This window comes from Gopherus evgoodei, chromosome 24, assembly GCF_007399415.2.
Source record: "Gopherus evgoodei ecotype Sinaloan lineage chromosome 24, rGopEvg1_v1.p, whole genome shotgun sequence".
NCBI classification, from domain to species: domain Eukaryota; kingdom Metazoa; phylum Chordata; order Testudines; family Testudinidae; genus Gopherus; species Gopherus evgoodei.
Window position 1 is genome coordinate 11,007,205 of NC_044345.1, and position 24,031 is coordinate 11,031,235.

The following is a 24,031-nucleotide window of genomic DNA, read 5'->3' on the forward strand; positions in this document are numbered from 1 at the left end:
CTGTTCCCCTTATAGGCACTTGCAGGCTGTGATCAAGTCAGCCATTAACATTCTGTTTGTTAAACTAAGTAGCTTGAGCATCTTGACTCTAAGTCACTATTCGACATGTTTACTAATCCTTTATTCATTCTCCTGGCTCTTCTCGGAACCCTCTCCAACTTATCAACATCCTTCTCGAATCATGGACACCAAAACTAGCCACTGTATTCTAGCAGCAGCCACACCAGTGCCAAATACAGAGGTCAAATAACCTCTCTGCACTTACTCGAGATCCCCTTGTTCAATGTATACCCAAATTCTTCAATGTATACCCCAAATTAAGAAACACAGTAAAAGAACTGAAAAAGAGCCACCGTGGCTTAACAACCATGTAAAAGAAACAGTGAGAGATAAAAAGACTTCCTTTAAAAAGTGGAAGTCAAATCCTAGTGAGGCAAATAGAAAGGAGCACAAACACTGCCAGCTTAAGTGCAAGAGTGTAATAAGAAAAGCCAAAGAAGAGTTTGAAGAACGGCTAGCCAAAAACTCCAAAGGTAACAAAATGTTTTTTAAGTACATCAGAAGCAGGAAGACTGCTAAACAACCAGTGGGGCCCCTTGAAGATCGACATACAAAAGAAGCGCTTAAAGACGATAAAGTCATTGTGGAGAAACTAAATGGATTCTTTGCTTCAGTCTTCACAGCTGAGGATGTTAGGGAGATTCCCAAACCTGAGCCGGCTTTTGTAGGTGACAAATCTGAGGAACTGTCACAGATTGAAGTGTCACTGGAGGAGGTTTTGGAATTAATTGATAAACTCAACATTAACAAGTCACCGGGACCAGATGGCATTCACCCAAGAGTTCTGAAATAACTCAAATGTGAAGTTGTGGAATTATTAACTAAGGTTTGTAACCTGTCCTTTAAATCGGCTTCGGTACCCAATGACTGGAAGTTAGCTAATGTAATGCCAATATTTAAAAAGGGCTCTAGAGGTGATACTGGCAATTATAGACTGGTAAGTCTAAAGTCAGTACCGGGCAAATTAGTCGAAACAATAGTTAAGAATAAAATTGTCAGACACATAGAAAAACATAAACTGTTGAGCAATAGTCAACATGGTTTCTGTAAACGGAAATTGTGTCTTACTAATCTATTAGAGTTCCTTGAAGGGGTCAACAAACATGTGGACAAAGGGGATCCAGTGGACATAGTGTACTTAGATTTCCAGAAAGCCTTTGACACCTCAAAAAAGATATTCTAGCACTAGAAAAGGTTCAGAAAAAGGCAACTAAAATGATTAGGGATTTGGAGAGGGTCCCATACGAGGAAAGATTAAAGAGTCTAGGCTTCTTCAGCTTGGAAAAGAGGAGACTAAGGGGGGATATGATAGAGGTATATAAAATCATGAGTGATGTTGAGAAAGTGGATAAGGAAAAGTTATTTACTTATTCCCATAATACAAGAACTAGGGGTTACCAAATGAAATTAATAGGCAGCAGATTTAAAACAAATAAAAGGAAGTTCTTCTTCACACAGCACACAGTCAACTTGTGGAATTCCTTACCTGAGGAGGTTGTGAAGGCTGGGACTATAACAATGTTTAAAAGGGAACAGGATAAATTCATGGTGGCTAAGTTCAAAAATGGCTATTAGCCAGGAAGGGTAAAGAAAGAATGGTGTCCCTAGCCTCTGTTCATCAGAGGATGGAGATGGATGGCAGGAGAGAGATCACTTGATCATTGCCTGTTAGCTTCACTCCCTCTAGGGCACCTGGCATTGGCCACTGTCGGTAGACTGGTACTGGGCTAGATGGACCTTTGGTCTGACCCGGTACGGCCGCTCTTATGTTCTTATACATCCCAAGACCGCATCAGCCCTTTTGGCCACAGCATTGCACTGGGACCTTGTGTTCAGCTGATAATCCACCATAACCCCTAAGTCTTTTTCAGAGTCACTGCTTCCCAGGATAGAATCCCCCTCCTGTAAGAACAGTCTGCAGTCTTTGTTCTCAGATGTGTAACTTTAGCGTTGGCCACATTAAAACAAATATTGTATGCTTGCAGTCAGAATAACAAGTGATCCAGTGATATGCCCCCTTCATGGTTTACCCTTCTACCAATCTTTGTGTCATCTATAACAGTGGTTCTCAACCAGGGGTCTGAGGGTCCTTGGGGGGCCACAAGCAGGTTTCAGGGCCAGTATTAGGCTTGCTGGGGCCCAGGGCTGAAAGTTTCAGCCCCACCATGTGGGGTTGAAGCCTGGGGCTCTGAGCCCAGCTACCTGGGGCTGAAGCTGAAACCTGAGCAACTTAACTTTGCAGGGGCCCTCTGTGGCATGAGGCCCCAGGCAATTGCCCTGCTTGCTATCCCCTAACGCAAGTCCTGGCTTTTATATACAGAAAAACAATTGTGGCACAGGTAGGCCATGGAGTTTTTATAGTGTGTTGGGGTGAGGGGACTCAGAAATAAAAAGGTTGAGAATCCCTGATCTATACCCTTTATCAGTGAGAATTCTGTTTTCTCCCAGGTCATTAATAACAATGTTAAATAGTGTAGTGCCAAGAACCCGTCCACCTGGGACCTCATTTGAAACAGACTTACTCCATGCTGTGAATCCCCATTTGCAATGACATTTTGAGACTGGTCAATTAGCCAGTTTTTAATCCATCTAATATGTGCCATGTTAATTTTATATTGGTCTAGTTTTTTAATCAAAATGTTGTGCAGGACCAAGTCCAATGCCTTACAGAAGTGGAAGTAAATCACACCAACACTGTGACTTTAGTGCTCTGTCATTTACGTGCTTGGTACTTAATTTCGAGCAAGTACAGTGAGTTGCTACAAAGCCTGGCAGACAATTCCCTGACTGTGCCTGAGCAATGCCGTGACTGATGGTGTGAATGGAGTATGGCTAGTACCCGAGGCTCCCTGCTGTATTCTCCCCGTGGCTCACACCTGTCTTTATGTTGATCTTCTGGAGGTGACTGTCTGTTAGTCAAACATACGGGGGGGGGGGTGCAATCTAAGGGGAAGAAGCACTAAGGAGAGGTAAAAGGGGCATGAGGTACGTGGGTTGGAGCCAGGACTGGTGGAAACTCCCTAAAAGTGGGGGGGGGCCACTGGTGCCCAAACCATGGCCTTGCCCTCGCACAGCCCATTCCCCGAGGCCCTGCCCTCGCACCGTCCATTTCCCCTGAGGCCCCGTCCTCACACCACCCATTCCAAGGCCCTGCTCTAGCACCGCCCATTCCCCTGAAGCCCTGCCCTCGCACCGCCCATTTCCCCTGAGGCCCCGTCCTCACACCACCCATTCCGAGGCCCTGCTCTAGCACCGCCCATTCCCCTGAAGCCCTGCCCTCACACTGCCCATTTCCCCTGAAGCCCCCCCACCACACATTCTCCCCTGAGTCCTCTCCCTTGCACCGTCCATTCCCTCTGAAGCCACGCCCTCACACTGCCCATTTCCCCTGAAGCCCCGCCCTCGCACCGTCCATTTCCCCTGAGGCCACGCCCTCGCACCGCCCATTCCCTCTGAGGCCCCGCCCTCGCACCGCCCATTCCCTCTGAGGCCCCGCCCTCGCACCGCCCATTCCCTCTGAGGCCCCGCCCTCACACTGCCCATTTCCCCTGAGGCCCCGCCCTTTCACCGTCCATTTCCCCTGAGGTCCCGCCCTCACACTGCCCATTCCCTCTGAGGCCCCGCCCTCGCACCGCCCATTCCCCCTGAGGCCCCGCCCTCACACTACCCATTTCCCCTGAGGCCCCACCCTCGCACCGCCCATTCCCCCTGAGGCCCCGCCCTAACACTGCCCATTTCCCCTGAGGCTCCGCCCTCGCACCGTCCATTTCCCCTGAGGCCCCGCCTTCACCCCGCTCATCCCACCTGAGGCCCCGCCCATTACCCCTGAGGCCCCGCCCTCGCACCACCCATTTCCCCTGAAGCCCAGCCCTTGCACTGCCCACTGGGGTGGGCTTGTCTGGCTCTCTCCCCTGAGGCCCCGCCCTCGCACCGTCCATTTCCCCTGAGGCCTCGCCCTCGCACCGCCCATTCCCTCTGAGGCCTCGCCCTAACACTTCCCATTCCCCTGAGGCCCTGCCCTTGCACCGTCCATTTCCCCTGAGGTCCTGCCCCCACACTGCCCATTCCCCCTGAGGCCCCGCCCTCGCACCGCTCATCCCACCTGAGGCCCCGCCCATTCCCCCTGAGGCCCCGCCCTCGCACCGCCCATTCCCTCTGAGGCCTCGCCCTAACACTTCCCATTCCCCTGAGGCCCTGCCCTTGCACCGTCCATTTCCCCTGAGGTCCTGCCCCCACACTGCCCATTCCCCCTGAGGCCCCGCCCTCGCACCGCTCATCCCACCTGAGGCCCCGCCCATTCCCCCTGAGGCCCTGCCCTCGCACCACCCATTTCCCCTGAAGCCCAGCCCTTGCACTGCCCACTGGGGTGGGCTTGTCTGGCTCTCTCCCCTGAGGCTTTTTCCACGCCTCCTAACTCCTGCTGCGGCAGCACCGACACCAGTCCTCCTGGCCCCCCGGCCTGCATCGCTAATGGCTCTGAGCTGCCCCCGAGTGCTCTGGGCTCCTGAAGATCACCCCTGCCCATCAGAGGCACCGGAACGGGGGGAGGGAAGCCAGAGGGCCGTGTCTCCCCCACTTTTTACCAGCTGAAAGGGTGAGCAATGGGGGAGGGGGCGAAGAAGTGTGAACGAGGGGCGGGACCTCGGGAGGATCGGAGCCTTGGGGAGAAGGGGCAGTGCGGGGATGGGGCCTCTAGGGGAATCGGGGCCTCAGGGAGAAGGGGCAGTGCAGGAATGGGGCCTCAAAGGGAATTGGGGAGAAGGGGCAGTGTGGGGAGGAGGCCTCGAGGGGAATCAGGGCCTCGGGGAAAAGGGGCGGTGCAGGGATGGGACCTCGAGGGGAATCAGGGCCTTGGGGAGAAGGGGCGGTGCGGGGATGGGGCCTTGGGGGGGATCCGGGCCTTGGAGAGAAGGGGGAGAGGGGGGATGAGGCCTCGAGGGGAATCGGGGCCTCGGGGAGAAGGGATGGTGCGGGGATGGGGCCCCGGGGAGAAGAGGCGGTGCGGGGCGTCGTAGGAAGAGGTAGCGTGACCAGATTGCAAGTGTAAAAAAATTTCGACCAGGGACGGGGGTAATAGGTGCCCCAAAAATCTGGACTGTCCCTATAAAATCGGGACATGTGGTCACCCTAGAAGAGACTATGTGAGGATGGGACCTCGGGGGAAAGAGGCAGTGTGGAGATGGGGCCTCGGAGGGAATCGGGGTTTGGAGAAAATGGGCGGTGCGGGGATGGGGCCTCAGGGGACGAGGCAGTGTGAGCTTGGGACCTTGGAGAGAATGGGGGAGAAGGGGCAGTGCGAGCATGGGGACTCAGAGAGAATCGGGGAGAACGCACAGTGAGAGCATGGGGCCTCGGAGAGAATTGGGGTGAAGGGGCGGTGAGAAAGTGGGGCCTTGGAGAGAATCAGGGAGAAGGGGTGGTCTGAGCGTGGGGCCTCGGAGGGAATCGGGGAGAAGGGGCAATGAGAACGTGGGGCCTCGGAGGGAATCGGGGAAAAGGGGCACTGTGAGCATGGGACCTCAGAGGGAATCGGGGAGAAGGGACGGTGCAAGTGTGGGGCCTTGGAGAGAATCAGGGAGAAAGGGCAGTGAGAGCATGGGGCCTAAGAGGGAATTGGGGAGAAGGGGCGGTGCGAGTGTGGGGCCTCGGAGAGAATCAGGGACAAGGGGCGGTGCGAGCATGGGGTCTCGGAGGGAATCAGGGAGAAGGGACAGTGCGAGCGTGGGGCCTCAGAGGGAATCGGGGAGAAGGGGCAGTGAAGGGGTGGGGTCTCAGAGGGAATCGGGGAGAAGGGGCAGTGAGAGCATGGGACCTCGGAGGGAATCGAGGAGAAGAGGCAGTGAGAGCGTGGGGCCTCAGAGGGAATCAGGGAGAAGGGGCTGTGAGAGCGTGGGGCCTCGGAGGGAATTGGGGAGAAGGGGCTGTGAGAGCGTGGGGCCTCAGAGGGAATCGAGGAGAAGGGGCGCTGAGAGCGTGGGGCCTCGGAGGGAATCAGGGAGAAGGGGCGGTGCGAGTGTGGGGCCTTGGAGGGAATCGGGGAGAAGGGGCAGTGTGAGCGTGGGGTCTCGGAGAGAATCGGGGAGAAGAGGCGGTGCATGTGTGGGGCCTCTGAGGGAATTGGGGAGAAGGGGAGGTGAGAGCATGGAGCCTAAGAGGGAATTGGGGAGAAGGGGCGGTGCGAGTTTGGGACCTTGGAGGGAATCGGGGAGAAGGGGAGGTGAGAGCATGGAGTCTAAGAGGGAATTGGGCAGAAGGGGTGGTGCGAGTGTGAAGCCTCGGGGAGAAGGGGCGGTGACAGCGTGGGACCTCGGAGAGAATCAGGGAGAAGGGGCAGTGCGAGCATGGGGTCTCGGAGGGAATCAGGGAGAAGGAGCAGTGCGAGCGTGGGGTCTCAGAGGGAATCGGGGAGAAGGGGCGGTGAGAGCGTGGGGCCCAAGAGGGAATCGAGGAGAACGGGTGGTGCGAGCGTGGGGTCTCTGAGGGAATCGGGGAGAAGGGGCGGTGTGAGCGTGGGACCTCGGAGGGAATCGGGGAGAAGGGACGGTGCAAGTGTGGGGCCTCGGAGAGAATCGGGGAGAAGGGGCGGTGCGAGTGTGGGGTCTCGGAGGGAATCAGGGAGATAGGGTGGTGAGAGCGCGGGGCCTCAGAGAGAATTGGGGAGAAGAGGCAGTGAGAGCGTGGGACCTCGGAGGGAATCGGGGAGAAGGGGCGGTGAGAACGTGGGGTCTCGGAGAGAATCGGGGAGAAGGGGCAGTGCAGGGTGGGGTCTCAGAGGGAATCGGGGAGAAGGGGCAGTGAGAGCATGGGACCTCGGAGGGAATCGAGGGGAAGGGGCAGTGAGAGCGTGGGGCCTCGGAAGGAATTGGAGAGAAGGGGCTGTGAGAGTGTGGGGCCTCGGAGGGAATCGAGGAGAAGGGACGGTGAGAGCGTGGGGCCTCAGAGGGAATCGGAGAGAAGGGGCGGTGCGAGTGTGGGGCCTCGGAGGGAATCGGAGAGAAGGGGCGGTGTGAGTGTGGGGCCTCAGAGAGAATTGGGGATAAGGGGCGGTGCGAGCGTGGGACCTCGGAGGGAATTGGGGAGAAGGGGCGGTGAGAGTATGGGGTCTCAGAGAGAATCGGGGAGAAGGGGCAGTGCAGGGGTGGGGTCTCAGAGGGAATCGGGGTGAAGGGGCGGTGAGAGCTTGGGGCCTTGGAGGGAATTGGGGAGAAGGGGCGGTGAGAGTGTGGGGCCTCAGAGGGAATCAGGGAGAAGGGGCGGTGCGAGTGTGGGGCCCAGGAGGGAATCAGGGAGAAGGGGCAGTGAGAGCGTGGGGCCTCGGAGGGAATCGGGGAGAAGGGGCAGTGAGAGCGTGGGGCCTCAGAGGGAATCGGGGAGAAGGGGCGGTGAGAGCGTGGGGCCTCGGAGGGAAATGGGGAGAAGGGGCAGTGAGAGCGTTGGGCCTCGGAGGTAATCGGGGAAAAGGGGTGGTGAGAGCATGGGGCCTAAGAGGGAATTGGGGAGAAGGGGCGGTGTGAGTGTGGGACCATGGAGGGGATCGGGGAGAAGGGGCGGTGAGAGCATGGGGCCTAAGAGGGAATTGGGGAGAAGGGGCGGTATGAGTGTGGGGCCTCAGAGAGAATTGGGGATAAGGGGCGGTGCGAGCGTGAGACCTCGGAGGGAATCGGGGAGAAGGGGCGGTGAGAGCATGGGGTCTCAGAGAGAATTGGGGAGAAGGGGCAGTGAAGGGGTGGGGTCTCAGAGGGAATCGGGGTGAAGGGGCGGTGAGAGCGTGGGGCCTTGGAGGGAATTGGGGAGAAGGGGCAGTGAGAGTGTGGGGCCTCAGAGGGAATCAGGGAGAAGGGGCGGTGCGAGTGTGGGGCCCAGGAGGGAATCAGGGAGAAGGGGTGGTGCACGCGTGGGGCCTCGGAGGGAATCAGGGAGAAGCGGCGGTGAGAGCGTGGGGCCTCGGAGGGAATCGGGGAGAAGGGGCAGTGAGAACGTGGGGCCTTGGAGGGAAACGGGGAGAAGGGGCGGTGAGAGCGTTGGGCCTCGGAGGTAATTGGGGAAAAGGGGCGGTGAGAGCATGGGGCCTAAGAGGGAATTGGGGAGAAGGTGCGGTGTGAGTGTGGGACCATGGAGGGAATCGGGGAGAAGGGGCGGTGAGAGCATGGGGCCTAAGAGGGAATTGGGGAGAAGGGGCAGTGCGAGCGTGGGGCTTCTGAGGGAATCAGGGAGAAGGGGCAGTGCGAGCGTGGGGTCTCAGAGGGAATCGGGGAGAAGGGGTGGTGTGAGTGTGGGATCTCGGAGAGAATCAGGGAGAAGGGGTGGTGCGAGCGTGGGGTCTCGGAGGGAATCGGGGAGATGGGACGGTGAGAGCGTGGGACCTCGGAGGGAATCGGGGAGAAGGGGCAGTGCAGGGTTGGAGTCTCAGAGGGAATCGGGGAGAAGGGGAGGTAAGAGCCTGGGGCCTCAGAGGGAATCGGGGAGAAGGGGCTGTGAGAGCGTGCGGCGTTGGAGGGAATCGAGGAGAAGGGGCGGTGAGAGTGTGGGACCTCGGAGGGAATCGAGGAAAAGGGGCGGTGAGAGCGTGGGACCTCGGAGGGAATCGGGGCTTGGGGAAAATGGACGGTGTCGGGATGAGTCCTCGGGGGAAGAGGTGGTGTGAGTGTGGGGCCTTGGAGGGAATTGGAGAGAAGAGGCAGTGCGAGCCTGATGTCTCAGAAGGAATCGGGGAGAAGGGGCGGTGCAGGAATTGGATCTCAGAGGGAATCGGGGAGAAAGGGCGGTGAGAGCGTGGGGCCTAAGAGGGAATTGGGGAGAAGGAGTGGTGCGAGTGTGGGGCCTCGGAGAGAATTGGGAAGAAGGGGTGGTGAGAGCGTGGGGCCTAAGAGGGAATTGGGGAGAAGGGTCGGTGCAACCTTGGGGCCTCGGAGAGAATCGGGGAGAAGGGGCGGTGCGAGCGTGGGGCCTCGGAGGGAATCGTGGAGAAGGGGCAGTGCAGGGATGGGGTCTCAGAGGGAATCAGGGATAAGGGACGGTGAGAGCGAGGGGCCTTGGAGGGAATCTGGGAGAAGGGGTAGTGCACGCGTGGGGCCTCGGAGGGAATTAGAGCCTTGGGGAGAAGGGGCAATGCGGGTGTGGGGTCTCGGTGGTGGTGGTGCTGCATGGTGCAGTGGGGGGCCGGGCCATGGTTCAGGCACCTGTGGTGCCCCCTACTTTCAGGGCACTTCCCCTGCTCCTGCTGCCCATGCTCCATGCAGACAATTCTGCCCCTCACCAGTAAGGCATCTGAGCCACAGCCATCGATGTGTTTTAGGCCTGGTCTGCGCCAGCAACTTATCTCGGTGTAACCCCTGGTGTAGACAGCGCTGTGTCGGCGGATGGGCTTCTCCCATGAACACAGCGGCTGCCTCTTGGGGAGGTGGAGTATCAATGCCAACCGGGGAGCGTCTCCCATTGGCATAGGTAGCATCTTCTCTGCTTCTCTTCACTGCTACAGTGTTGTAAGTGTAGACAAACCCTTAGTCTCAGGCCCCGTGGGCAAGGAAGGGCCACCCCCATTGTACAGATGAGAGCTGAGGCACAGGAGCGGCTAGGGGATTGGCTCAAGGTTATAACACAAAGCCAGAGGCAGAGCTGGGAAGAGAAGCTCAGGCTCGTGCACCCAGGGCCGGCGCTTCCATTGAGGCGAACTAGGCAATCACCTAGGGCGCCAGGATTTTCGGGGGGCGGCATTTTGCCAGGTGGGGGCAGCAGGTGGCTCCGGTGGACCTGCCACACTCATGCCTGCAGAGGGTCCGTTGGTCCACGGTTCTGCTGGAGCTGCCGCAGGCATGCCTGCAGACAGTCCGGTCCTGCGCGGCTCTGGTGGACATCCTGCAGGCGTGGCTGCGGCAGCTCCACCAGAGCTGCGGACCAACGGACCCTCCGCAGAAATGGCTGCGGCAGCTCCACCGGAGCCGTGGGAGCGGCGCATGGGGCGGCGAAATGGCCGTGCGCCTAGGGCGCAAAAAACTCTAGCGCCGGTCCTGCCTGCACCCCAGTTCAGAACGGTCTCTACTTGCCCAAGGGCAGTGAAAGGTGATGGGAGTTGGGCTGAGCAGACTGGAGCTGTGGGGGGACAGTTCTGGGGGGCACTGATCATTTGCGGGGTGAGAGATGGGCCAGCATTAGGAGCTGCTGTGCCTCATCCTCCCTTCCCACTGCCCTCTCAGTACTCAGCTGCCTTCACCTTCCCTTCTTCCCTGTTCCATCACCTGACTGGACAAGGCTGGGGCTGTTGCCCTTATTAACTGGAGAAGAGTTTATAAAAGGCCAGAAGGGATTCCAAGGCCAGAGCAGGGACCACTGTGCTCATCTAGTCTGACCTCCCGGGTAACCCAGGCCAGAGACCTGCCCCCAGCTGATTCCGAGAGCAGAGCTGTTAAGACAAACATCTCAGCTTGGTCTAAAAACTGTCCGTGATGGACACTCCATCACGACCCCTGGTGAATTGTTCCAGTGGTTAATTGCAGTCATTCAAAGGGTCAATCTGGACCAGGAGGCTGGGCAGGCAGTGAGGGCTCCCGGGCAGTAGGGAGAGTAGTTCGGAGCAGGAGCTGGGACTGGGAACTCCCCTCTTCTGGGGGCTGTGTGAGGCCATGGCTGCTGGGCCATGGCAGCATCGTCCTGATGGGGCCAAGAGAAAGAGAATGGGGACAAAGGGGTGACAGGGTCTGAAAGGAGCCCTTGTGCCCATACAAGCCCAGAGCCTGGCACGGAAAAGGGGTGTGTGCGTATGCGTGTGTGTGTGAGAGCATGCAATGAGAGGGTTGTGTGTGTGTGTGCACACCCATGCATGGCTCTAATGGGGTACTGCCCTCACACCCTCCCCAGCCTGTAGCCAGGAGGGGAGGAGGTCTCAGCCCTATCCATTGCCCTGGGACGCTCACTGGGAGGGGTGAGGGGGTGTCTCTCCTTCTGATGCTGTCAGAGGACACTTCCCATAAATGATTCACTCTGTTTGACTCCTTTAATGGAACTGCTCTGTACATGCCACTCACTGTGGCCAGCCCGGTACCCCCTGTGTGACACCCACGATCTACCCACTGCTACCTCTCCCCTGGGAACAGTGCCACTCGGCTCTTACACCACCCTCCACAGACGAAGGGCACATCACAAGCCGCAGTCTACCGAGGCAGAAACTGAGGCACAGCTTGGGAAAGGGAGTTGCCCAAGGTCACACAGGGACACATCAGTAGCAGAGATGGAAATAGAACCCAGGAGTCCGAGTTCCCTGCCTGCCACACCAGAGCATGATGACTGAACCATGCAATAACCAAAGCTGGTGTAGAAGCTTCTACCCCACCTCCCCCAACCCCCCTCCCCACCTGATCCCATCACCCCTGGCCCCAGGGAGCTCCCTCCCTATCTGACCCTAATATCTCTGGCCCAGAGAGCCCCCTTCGTATCTGACCCCATCACACCCAGCCCCAGGGAACCTCCTCCCCATCATCCCTGGCCCAGGGAGCCCCCTCCCCATCTGACACTGTCACCCCAGCTCCAGGCGGCTCCCTCCCCACCTGACCCCATCACCCCCAACCCTAAGGGGTTCCCCCCATTCATCCCTGGCCCATAGAGCCCCCTCCCCATCTGACCCCATCACCCCTGGTCCCAGGAAGCCCCCTCCCCATCTCATCCCATCATCCCTGACCCAGAGAGACCACTCACTCCCCATCTGACCCCAGCCCTAGGGAGCCCCCTCCCCAGCATCCCTGGCCCAGGGAGCTCCTTCCCCATCTGCCCCCATCACCCCCGCCCATGAGTAAGGTGTGTCTCTCATTCCAGCTGGAGCCTGGACAGGCTGTGCAAACCCCAGGGCCTCCTAGAAAAACAAGGTGCTGAGATGTAGATGGGCAGTTCCCAGGCTGCTGGGTGCTGTCTGCCCTTCTCCTGCCACATTCCATACTTGTGTGCTGGTGCCAGGTGCATCATGTCGTGCCACATGTTGTGATACAGCTCACCCCACTGTGTGTGGGGGGGTGGGGGTATTACCAGCTCTAGGCCTTGTCTGTGTGCATTAAGGAGTCTCCCTAGCCGTGGGGGTGCTTATGCCACGGATGGGGGGTTCTCCCACTCCCCATGGGCAGAACGGGGAAGGGGAGCAGCGTCGGATCTCCCTGGATCTGCGCAGAGGGTGGATGGAGCCGTGGGGCTGGGCACACAGTGGGGTTCTTGCTTCTTGGGTTGCTTGGAGCTGGAGCGTAGCAGAGAGTCCCGCTGCTTGCAGGGGGTGCTCTCCTCCCCGCTCCTGGGGGCGCTACTTCTGGCAAGGTGTGTTGCTGATGTGCTGCACGCTGCTGTGGTAGGGGTGCAGGTGGCCACTTCTGCATGGGCCAGCAGGAGCACTGTCTCTGTGGGCAGGGATAGGCAGCATGAAGTCACTCCTCCCTGCCCCTTTAGCACCTGGCCCCCTCCACCGGCTCACTTTGTGCCAGGGCCAGGCCTGCCTGGCCTGCCCCCAGTCTGCTCGCCCTCTGGACACATGCAGGGGTGCTCTGGGTGCCAACACAGCCGCTTCGGGTCACAGCATCACCCTGAGCCTCGGGCCCCCTCCTCCCTGGTCTCGCTCTATCATTCCAGCCTCTTCCAAGCTCTGCCCGTTTCCCCTCTTTTTCCTTAACCCCCTTTCTTTCCCTGCCCCTCCCCCTTGTTCCCCACCTCCCTTCTGCGGTGCCCTCTTCCCCCAGCCCAGAGGCGTCACCTGATCTCGATGGGCACCACGGGCTGGCAGTGCCTCCGTCTGCAGTACCACAGCAGGGCCCAGAGGATCGAGAGCAGCAGGATCAGAAGGAAAATGGCCCCCAGGACAGAGCCCACAATGAGCCCCACATTCCTTGAACCTGTGGAAGGGGAGCAAACCTGTCATCTTCTCCCCTCCCCGCACCGGGCTGGGACCCACGCCCAGAAAGCACCGCAGGGACTCCTGGCTGCTGAGCCCCATTGACGCCCCTGCTTGCTGGGCACTGGGCCATATTCGCTCTGCATGCCCCACGGGCGCTCTCTGCTGGGCTGCCCAGGAGGCCCTGACCAGGCCCATGTAATCCATGGGGCCCTGCATGGGCAATAGCTCCTGTGAAAAGGTGCGCAGGGTCAGTGCATTAGCCTGGAGCTGCAGCATGGCCCCAAGAACCTGACCCTCCCTGGCAGATGGTCAAAGGGCTCAGTCCCGGCGATGGGGGTGGGGATGGAGGAGTCTCCATTCCTGTCTATGGGAAAAGGGGTGTGTGTCCATTGTTCCCAGTGCCGGGGGCAAGAGCGATTAGAGTCATAGAGTTTAAGGCCAGAAGGACCCATCAGATCATCCAGTCTGCTCCCGCACATCACAGCCCACCAGCCCTTCCCCCACAGCACCGCCTTAGAACTGGGATTACACTAAACTATCACAGCCCAGCAGAGTCCTAACTATGGGGCGACAGCCACAGAGCCCAGGAGGGGTTGAGTCTCCATTGTTCCCTGGCGGGGAAGGGGTTCTCTATTGTTCTCTATGAGGAAGGGGGGGGTCTCCATTGTTTCCTATGGGGAAGGGGAGGTATCCATTGTTCCCTACAGGGAAGAAGGATCTCCAGTGCTCCCTGGGGGCTGCTAGGAGCTCAGCTCTGTTCAGGCTCCAGCCCCTCGGGCTGCCCCTCACACTGACATTCCCTCGGGGTGCTCACAACACCAGGCTGGTCCCACTTCCAGCCCAGCCTGGGGTCAGGGCTCAGCTTCAAGGAGCTACTGCCAGACACTTGGGTCCTGCCCCGCTGGCACTCTGGCGCTTGCCCCCTGTCCTGGCCTTGTGCCCCCCATCCTACCTGTGTAGCCGACGCGAGGGACGGAGACATGCACCATGCACTGGGTGTAACCCACCCTGTTGGTCACGCGGCAGCAGTAGGTCCCGGAGTGCTCCTGCGACAGGCTCTGGATCATCAGGTCCCCCGAGCCTTGCCCTGCACAGGAGAGACCCAGCCCTGAGTGAGCTCCACAAAGTATCCCCCCTCCGGACAGGCAGCGCCAGCTCTTTCACCCCTAGGGGGTCCTGGGACAGCGCAAGGCAGCCAGAGCCCCCTGGCAACACATCAGGGCCATGCCTGGGCCCACCCCCAAAAACACCCTGGCTGCTCCATCTATGAAAAGGGTCCCCCGGGTGCCAAGACTTGAGGAAACTCATGTCATAGACATTGCAAGGGGAGGCTTCCAGCTCAGCAGAAGAGCATCCCACCCTCCGGAGGCCCGCACCTCTCCCTTGCACCATCCTAGGGCAAACAACCCACAATGAGCTCAGCGTAGTGAGCAGCCCACCTCCCGGGGACCCCTGCCCCGCCCACTGCTTACCCTGTACTGTTCTGGGGGGCAGCCAGCCCATGGCATAGTCCCCTCCCATCTTGGACCACTGGTAGGAGAGGGGAAGGGAGCCCCCATCAGAGCAGCACCTAAGCATGAGGTTGCCTCCCCTGACCGGCTCCCCGTCCATCCAGCACCGAGGGGTGGCCGGCTTCTCTGGGGAGAGACACAAGTTGCGTCAGTTAATGGGAGCTAGTAAGGAGCAGCAGGGATGGACAGGCAGACACAGCCGTGCTCAGAGATAGACAGGCAGAGACTGGGTACAGCAGGCATGTGGTGGCAGTGCCCCCTGAAAGCGGGAGTCAGAGGATGGGGATTGTTGATGGGCAGGCAGAGACGGATCGGTGGGCAGGGGTTGGTGGGCTAGGATCAGAGCTTGGGGACTGGCGGGCAGGTTTGGTGGGCTGGGATCAGCCCGTGGGGACTGGCGGGCAGGTTTGGTGGGCTGGGATCAGCCCGTGGGGACTGGCGGGCAGGTTTGGTGGGCTGGGATCAGAGCATGGGTCTGGTGGGCAGGGTCAGTGGGCTGGAGTCAGCACATGGGGACTGCGGATGGGGTCAGTGGGCTGGGGTCAGCGGATGGGGACTGGCAGGCAGGGTCAATGGGATGGTGACTGGCTGGCAGGGTCAGTGGCCTGGGGTCAGCGCATGGGGACTGATGGGCAGGGTTGGTGGTCTGGGGTTGGTGTATGGGGGCTGGCAGGCAGGATCAGCACATGGGAACTGGTAGGAGGGTCGGATCAGCAGGCAGTGTCTGTCCACAGGGAATGGTGGGCGGGGACGGTTTGCAGAGGCAGGTCTCGGGGGGGGGGATGTTAGTGATGGTTAGGTCAGTGGTTGGAGTTTAGATCTGTGGGCGGGGTTAGGTAGTGGGGTTGGGTCAGTAGGTGGAGTTTGGGTTGGTGGGTTGGGTCAGCGGGTGTTGACTGGAACTCACCTAGCACAGTGACGGTGACCTGGTGGGTGTCGGCTGTGTGTGGGGGTGGGGCAGTGTGTGGGGTGAGTTAATGAGTGAGGGTTGGGTCACTGAGTGGGGGGGATCAGCAGGGTTGGTGGGACTCACCTAGCACAGTGACGGTGACCTGGTGGGTGTCGGCAGTGTGTGGGGGTGGGGCAGTGTGTGGGGTGAGTTAATGAGTGAGGGTTGGGTCACTGAGTGGGGGGGATCAGCAGGGTTGGTGGGACTCACCTAGCACAGTGACGGTGACCTGGTGGGTGTCGGCAGTGTGTGGGGGTGGGGCAGTGTGTGGGGGTGAGTTAATGAGTGAGGGTTGGGTCACTGAGTGGGGGGGATCAGCAGGGTTGGTGGGACTCACCTAGCACAGTGACGGTGACCTGGTGGGTGTCGGCAGTGTGTGGGGGTGGGGCAGTGTGTGGGGTGAGTTAATGAGTGAGGGTTGGGTCACTGAGTGGGGGGGGATCAGCAGGGTTGGTGGGACTCACCTAGCACAGTGACGGTGACCTGGTGGGTGTCGGCAGTGTGTGGGGGTGGGGCAGTGTGTGGGGTGAGTTAATGAGTGAGGGTTGGGTCACTGAGGTGGGGGGATCAGCAGGGTTGGTGGGACTCACCTAGCACAGTGACGGTGACCTGGTGGGTGTCGGCAGTGTGTGGGGGTGGGGCAGTGTGTGGGGTGAGTTAATGAGTGAGGGTTGGGTCACTGTGGGGGGGGGGATCAGCAGGGTTGGTGGGACTCACCTAGCACAGTGACGGTGACCTGGTGGGTGTCGGCAGTGTGTGGGGGTGGGGCAGTGTGTGGGGTGAGTTAATGAGTGAGGGTTGGGTCACTGAGTGGGGGGGATCAGCAGGGTTGGTGGGACTCACCTAGCACAGTGACGGTGACCTGGTGGGTGTCGGCAGTGTGTGGGGGTGGGGCAGTGTGTGGGGTGAGTTAATGAGTGAGGGTTGGGTCACTGAGTGGGGGGGATCAGCAGGGTTGGTGGGACTCACCTAGCACAGTGACGGTGACCTGGTGGGTGTCGGCAGTGTGTGGGGGTGGGGCAGTGTGTGGGGTGGGTTAATGAGTGAGGGTTGGGTCACTGAGTGGGGGGGATCAGCAGGGTTGGTGGGACTCACCTAGCACAGTGACGGTGACCTGGTGGGTGTCGGCAGTGTGTGGGGGTGGGGCAGTGTGTGGGGGTGAGTTAATGAGTGAGGGTTGGGTCACTGAGTGGGGGGGATCAGCAGGGTTGGTGGGACTCACCTAGCACAGTGACGGTGACCTGGTGGGTGTCGGCAGTGTGTGGGGGTGGGGCAGTGTGTGGGGTGAGTTAATGAGTGAGGGCTGGGTCACTGAGTGGGGGGGATCAGCAGGGTTGGTGGGACTCACCTAGCACAGTGACAGTGACCTGGTGGGTGTCGGCAGTGTGTGGGAGTGGGGCAGTGTGTGGGGTGAGTTAATGAGTGAGGGTTGGGTCACTGAGTGGGGGGGATCAGCAGGGTTGGTGGGACTCACCTAGCACAGTGACGGTGACCTGGTGGGTGTCGGCAGTGTGTGGGGGTGGGGCAGTGTGTGGGGTGAGTTAATGAGTGAGGGTTGGGTCACTGAGGTGGGGGGATCAGCAGGGTTGGTGGGACTCACCTAGCACAGTGACGGTGACCTGGTGGGTGTTAGCAGGGATTGGTGTTGGGTGAGTGGGTGGAATTTGGGTCAGTGGGTGGAGTTGGGTTAATGGGTGAGGTTGGGTCAGTGGGCAGAATGTGGGTCAGTGGATGGGTGGGTGGATCAACAGGGAGGTGGGACTCACCTAGCATGACGTGGGTGACCTGGGGGGTGTTGGCAAGGGTTCGTGTTAGGTCAGTGCATGGGGTTGGCTTGGCAGGGGTTGGGCCAGTGAGTGGGCTTGGGGTCAGTGGGCAGTGGATGGGTTGGGGTCAGAGGTGGATTAGAGGTTTGTGGGGGTCTGGATCAGAGAAAGTGGGGGTCCCTTCTGCCTGCAAAGCAAGCCCCCGCACCCTGGCAGGAGTGCTGGTTGGGTGAGTGGGTTGGGGTGCAGGCAGCCATTTCTTCAGGGGGCCCCCAATTGTCTGGGGCCCCTGGGAACAGGCCCTGTTGGCCCAGTGGCTAATCTGCCACTGGTGGGAGTGAGGGGCCAGCAGGCAGGGGCGCAACTCACCGAGCACAGTAATGGTGATCAAGTGGGTGTCGACAGTGGCTTTCCTCACCCTGCACTCATAGGTGGCCGAGTCTGACACCTGCAAGTTTGCCAGGTGGATGGAGGCATCATACAAGCTTGGGTCCTGGGCCACAAATGACACCCTCTGCTGCAGGCCTGGGACGCTGCCGTACCTGATCTTCTGGTCCTGGTAGGTCAGGAACTGATGGGGAGGAACCGAGCAGCAGTGAGCTATGGTGGGTGATGAGCAATGGGGACTGGAGACCGGCCAAGGGGCAGGAGCAGCACTGGGGGCTGAGAATCCAGGACCTTATGGACCATCCTGTACAGGAAGCTGCTAGAGACACATGTCCTACACCAGTGGTTTTCAAACTATGGGTCGGGACCCCAAAGTGGTTGCAACCCAATTTTAACAGGGTCACCAGTGCTGGTATTAGAGTTGTTGGGGCCTGGACCCAAGCCCAAGCCTCAGCCCCAGCTCCACCACCGAGGGCTGAAGCCCAGGCCCCACTGCCCAGGGCCAAAGTCTGACGGTTCAGCCCTAGGTGGTGGGGCTCAAGTTCCAGGCCCCCATCCTGGGGCTGAAACCCTTGGGCTTCAGCTTTGCGGCCCCCTCCCCCACCCCTGCCACCCAGGATGATGTGGCTTGGGCAGGCTCAGGCTTCAGTCCCCGCTCCTGGGGTTGTGTAGTAATTTTTGTTGTCAGAAGGGGGTCGTGGTGCAATGAAATTTGAGAACCCCCAGTCTACACTGATGGCGGTGGGTGCAGGGTGGGGCACCCCAGGGACTGGGGCTGACTGGGAGCGGAGAGGCTGGTGGAGCCCAAGCCAGGTGAGCTCAGTCCCCAGGCATGGGGAGGTGGGGATGTAAGGGAAGGTGGAAGGTGGAAGTGCAGGGCCCAGGAGAAGGAGACACGGCCCCAGGAGCAGAGAATGACAGTCCGTCTCGAAGGATGCCTCTTGCTGGGGCAAGTCACAGAGAGCAGGTGGGACAGGACAATTCAATGGACCCTGGAGGAGACTGCGCCCAGGGGAGGGACTGGCACAGTGAGAGGGCTTGAGAATATGCACACACGTAAGGGTGAGGAAGGGTGGCAGGGTGCCATTAGCCAGGTCGGCAGAGGGGGCAGTGCCCAGGTGTCTCTGCAAGTGGACTGGATCTGCGGGAGATGGAATCTGAGCAAGGACCCAGTGCTGGGCAGGGGGTAGCAGCTGCAGGGGCAGGAACTTGGCCAAGATGTCCCAGAAAGCCAGGGGCAAAGCTGGAAACAGACCCCAGGGGTCCTGCTCCCAGCACAGATTCCAACCGGGCATTTGATGAGCCTTCCTAAGGAAGTGGGATGAGGGGTGGGGCTCAGACTCACTGGCAGCCTCTGCTCAGGGTTCACCATGGTCCATATGATGTCCAGGTTGGTGGGTCCATTGTCCTGAGGCTCCAGGATATAGGGGCAGCCCAGCCTCACAGAGTCTCCCTGGGCCAGGTACAGCACCTGCTGGCCCTTTGCGCTGATCCGCACCGCCTCCAGCAGAGCTGAGTGACAGACAGACAGAGCTGCCCATCAGGACAGAGAGACTAGTGCTGGGCAGAGCATCTGCAAAGAGAGGAAGGAGTCCCCGGGCACCTGCTGTGGAGATTGAGCCCTTCCCACAGTGCCCAGAGCCAGCTGTGCAGGGAGCTAGTCCAGTGGCCTTCCAGTGTGGGAGCAAGTGAGGGGACTGTCAGACAAGGGGCTCTGGGGGAAGCATGTCCCATCAGCTTTTAGAAGATAGGGGGGCATTATCCATGCAGGGACCAGGCTCTGTGCCCTGGGCAGAGATGGGCTCCTTTCACCGGAGCTGGGCTCTATTGCTTGGCATTTGCCAAGCTGTGGACATCTTGCTGCAAGGATCCCGCTTGGCCCAGTCAGAATACAACGAAGCAGGGCGGGTTTTGCAGTGTGTCTGAAGCCAGTGCCCCGGGGTGATCTCTGATTAATACTTACAGCAGGCCATGAGCTCAGACAGCCCCTAAGGGGAGCCACACTGGGGATCCTGGGGCTGGATCTGAAATTCCGTGCACCGGGGGACACACGAGTGTGCCAGTCCAACACATTCCAGCCACCAGAGGGCAGCGTCCTGCACAAAGCGCCCAGCGGATGAAGTGAACATTTTCACACAACTGACCTTTAAAGTGGCCAGTTTCAGCCACCCGCTGAGTCCTGACTCAGCCAGGGCAAAGTGAGCCCAGCCCTTGCAGGGAATGAGGGGGCGGGGGAGTTATTTATTGCTTCACTAAGAGGCTTCTCCAACTTGCACGGATTGCCAACGGCAGCCAGGGATCACAGGCCCAGGGGAGCCCAGCCATGCCCTCTACCACCTTTAGTCCACGGGGAAGGTCCTCAGAGCTAGATCTGCAGAACACACCCAGCCTTGGTACTCTGGGAGAGCTGCCTGCTACCAGCCTGAGGGGACCTCCACAGTGATTCATTGTTCTGTAATTAATTAGTGACTCTTCGCAGAGCACTTTCTAGGTACAGTGTAATCCAGGTGCAAAGGGCTCTCACCAGTGTCACTATGTGGGAACATGCGTGGGAGAAGGGTGCTGTTGGCGGATGGTCGCTGCTGCTGCAGCCGAGGGGATTCCAGCTCAGGTAGATACACATATGCTAGCTTTGATCAAGCAGCTGGCGCACCAAAAATAGCAGTGTAGCTCTGGCAGCACAGAGGGTGGGATGGGCTAGCCACCTGAGCAAGCACCTGGAGTCCTGGGCGGGACCGTACTCGGGGTAGTTATCCCGAATGTCCTACCACCCATACCGTGGTATCTACACTGCTCTATGTAGCGCAATGGTTCCCAGCCAGGGGTACATGAACCCTTGGGGGTACACAGAGCTACATCAACTCATCTAGATATTTGCCTAGTTTTCCAACAGGCTACATGTAGCGAAGTCAGTACAAATTAAAATTTCGTACAATGATTTGTTTATACTGCTCTATTTACTATACAAGGAAATGTAAGTACAATATTTATATTTCAATTGATTTATTTTATAGTTATATGGTAAACATGAGAAAGTCAGCCATTGTTCTGGAGTAGTGCGGCTGTGACACTTTTGTATTTTTATGTCAGATTTTGCAAGCAAGTCGTTTTTAAGTCGTGTGAAAATTGGGGTACACAAGACAAATCAGCCTCCTGAAAAGGGGACAGTAGCCTGGAAAGGTTGAGAACTACTGCTGTAGTGCACTAGTTCAATCAAAACTATTCTGTGTACACCGACCTGAGCTGGAAATTACACCTCCAAGAGGTTTCTGTCTTGCTGCATTTTGTCAGCGCTGCTCCAGATGGGAAGTGCCAGATTTTTGGTCTAGAGCACTATTGTGATGCACTAAGGGCTTTAGTACACAGGTGCCAAGTGTCCGGCACAGCAACCTGGCTATAGGGGAATAACTACCTGTGAACGCTACTCCAGAACAAGAATGATTGTATTCCAGTATAATTGCTCCTGTTCCATAATGAACTCCTTGTTATTCTGGAATCAAGTGTCCCCACAGGGAAGTTATTCCAGCACAGCTATTATTGTTATTATTTATTAGGTGTATTATCATAGCGCCTAGCAGCCCCAGCCAAGGATCAGGCCCCATGGTGCTAGGAGCTGTACATTATTTATTAGGTGTATTATCATAGCGCCTAGCAGCCCCAGCCAGGGTGGTCGGGGCTGTGCAAATGCAAAACAAAGAGACAGTTCCTGCCCCAAGGAGCTCCCAGGCAACAGCACAGGAGTTACTCCACTACAGCTATGCTGGGCAATTGCCCCATGTAGATGAGCCCTACATTGCTAGGCTGGGAGTCATGGGGAAGGAAAGGAGTTTAGAGCCAAGATCACTGGCATTCCCACCCTCTCCCAGATGCTGAGTTGGAGTGGGTCTGAGTGAAGTTACTGGTCAGGCCAGGGTCTTATTTACCCCAGCTGGTTTGCCCATTGCAATCTGCACTGGGCCAGGGACTTCACCTTCACACCAGGCTCCCTGTCTCTGGCTGGGGAGGGCCGGAGGGGTTCCTCGGAGGAGCCTACCTGGCATTAGACACAAGAAGAGGAGCTGGACAGTCCCTCCCCCAGCCATGGTCCTGCAGCCTCTCCCAGCGTATCCAGAGCAGCAGAGGAGAGAGACGATCCTGGGTGGGGAGCTTGGAGACAGGGAAGCAGAGCGTCTGGGGGCTGCTTTTATCTGCTGAGGCTGGGTGTTCCTCCCTGCAGGGAGGATGCCTTTGGGGTGAGTGAGGAGGTGAGTGAGCGGCTCCAAGCCGTGAGTGTGAGCTGCCGCCCGCTCCCTCTGTGCCTACCTGGTAATTAACACTGGCTCGGCTGGCGTGGGCTTTCCTGCCAGCCGGGCCTGTTGCCCTGCATCCCTCTCGCACAGGGAGGCCTGACGGGTGGCTCTCTAGGCTCAGGGCTTGGGAGGGAGGTTGGCGACAGCCGGCCTCAAAGCTTTTAATGGGGCCTCAACCCACCAGCTGAGCTTATACCTACAGTTTCCACCCGCAGCAGCGGGCACCAGTGACCTGGTAGCAGGGAGATGCCTACTCACCCTGTGTAGTGTGTGCAGCTGCCAGGCTGCCAGCACCTCTCTCTGCACCAGCCACAAGCCCAGACCAGGTGCCCACTTGTCACACAGCGTCTCCAGTGAGAGGTAGGGTTGCCAACCCTCCAGGATTGCCCTGGAGTCCCCAGGAATTAAAGATTGATCTTTAATTAACGATTATGTCATGTGATGAAACCTCCAGAAATATGTCCAGCCAAAATTGGCATCCCAAATGAGAGAGAACAGCCCAGGTCTGGCCAGGAAGCGGGGGCCGGGGCAGGGTAGGCTGCCTGTGCTGGCAACACGTCTGTCTCTGGTGCCGGGCGCAGAGGGACCATCTGCAGAATGAGCAAAACCAGAGGAGGATTAGAAACAGCCAGGGAGGGAGGGTTAACATGAGTCCACCTGAACAGCCAGTCTGGGGTGAGCGTGCGACATAGGGAGCAACAGTGTGTGACAATGAGCCTGTAACACTGAGTGTGTGGTGGTGCGACTGTGAGCATGTGATGGGGTGTGGGACTGTGTGTGAGAGATGGGGTGTGATGAGGTGTGTGACTGAGCGTGTTATGGGGTGTGACTGGGGATGTGACTGTGTGTGATGGTTTGTATAACTGGGAGTGTGTTAGTGTGTGTGAGATGGGGTGTGAAGGTGTGTGTGTGACTGTGAGCATGTGCTGGGGTGTAAAGGGGTGTGATCAGGTATGTGTGATTGTGAGCATGTGATGGTTTGTGGGACTAACAGTGTGTGTGAGAGATGGTGTGTGACGGGATGTGATTGTGAGGATGTGACTGTGTGTGATGGTTTGTATAACTGGGAGTGTGTTAGTGTGTGTGAGATGGGGTGTGACGGTGTATGTGACTTCTGAGCATGTGATGGGGTGTGAAGGTGTGTGTGTGACTGTGAGCATGTGATGGGGTCTGTGACTGAGCATATGATGGGGTGTGATGTGTGTGACTGCATGAAAGTGAGTGTGTGACTGAGCTTGTGACAGTGTGTGTGACTGCATGTGTGTTGGTTTGTGTGACTGTGTGTTACAGTGTGTGTGAGATGGTGTGTGACACTGTGTGAGTGACTGTGAGCATGTAACAAGTGTGTGTGACTGTGAGCATGTGACGGTGTGTGTGACTGAGCGTGCCTGTGTGTGACTGCGTGTGTGATGGTTTGTGTGACTGTGTGTTACAATGTGTAGGAGATGGGGTGTGACAGTGTGTGTGTGACTGTGAGCATGTGCCTGTGTGCGACTGTGTGTGTGATGGTTTGTGACAGTGTGTGTGTGACTGTGAGCATGTGACAGTGTGTAAGACAGTGAGCATATACTTGTGTGTGACTGTGTGTGATGGTTTGTGTGATTGTGTGTTACAGTTTGTGTGAGATGGGGTGTGACAGTGTGTGTGTGACTGTGAGCATGTGATGGGATGTGTGACTGAGTGTGTGACAGGGTGAACCCAAATCTAGATGTTCCCATGCTCGTGTTGCTCCTCCAGGTGCTCTGAGTCCCCCCATGAGGGGCCTGGGCACTGTGTCTCAGGGTGTCTCTTACCCACAGTGTTTGTGTGCGGGTGTGAGAGGGACAGCGTGCATGTGAGGGGTGACAATATACATGTGCTGGGGTGTGGCACGCCATTCAGCACTGACTGCTAGTGGGGAGTGACCCCTACGGAGTCACCTGCCCTGCTCCCTGCTGCACAGGGCCCCTCAGCAGAAGGGTGGTGCACTGGAGCCAGTGTTGACTGAGAGAGGAATGTGGCCCCTACTGAGCCCCCGCCCTGCTCCCTGCAATACAGCGTGCCCTAGCACTGCACAGGGTCACTAGGGTCAGCCCTGAATCGGAGGGTGGTACTCCTGCCTCACTCCCTGCACTTACTTTTCCTTGAAAATTTCTGCCCAGGAGCTGAACCCACCCAGCTGGGGTAATCCGGGGAGATATGCATACTAGCAGCCCGAGGGGATCTCC

The 24,031-nt window shown here is 58.3% G+C and overlaps 1 protein-coding gene across 1 annotated transcript; it reads right to left on the reverse strand.

Moving 5' to 3' along the window:
• Positions 1 to 12,337: 12,337 nt before the first annotated feature.
• VSIG8 (V-set and immunoglobulin domain containing 8) lies at positions 12,338 to 21,617 on the reverse strand. The gene is made up of 7 exons (XM_030541910.1): positions 21,569 to 21,617; positions 18,881 to 19,047; positions 17,518 to 17,719; positions 14,395 to 14,559; positions 13,875 to 14,009; positions 12,782 to 12,920; positions 12,338 to 12,431 (listed from the first exon to the last, which is right to left on the reverse strand). Exons 1-7 carry the CDS (start codon positions 21,615 to 21,617, stop codon positions 12,338 to 12,340), a joined length of 951 nt encoding a protein of 316 aa, XP_030397770.1.
• Positions 21,618 to 24,031: the final 2,414 nt, after the last annotated feature.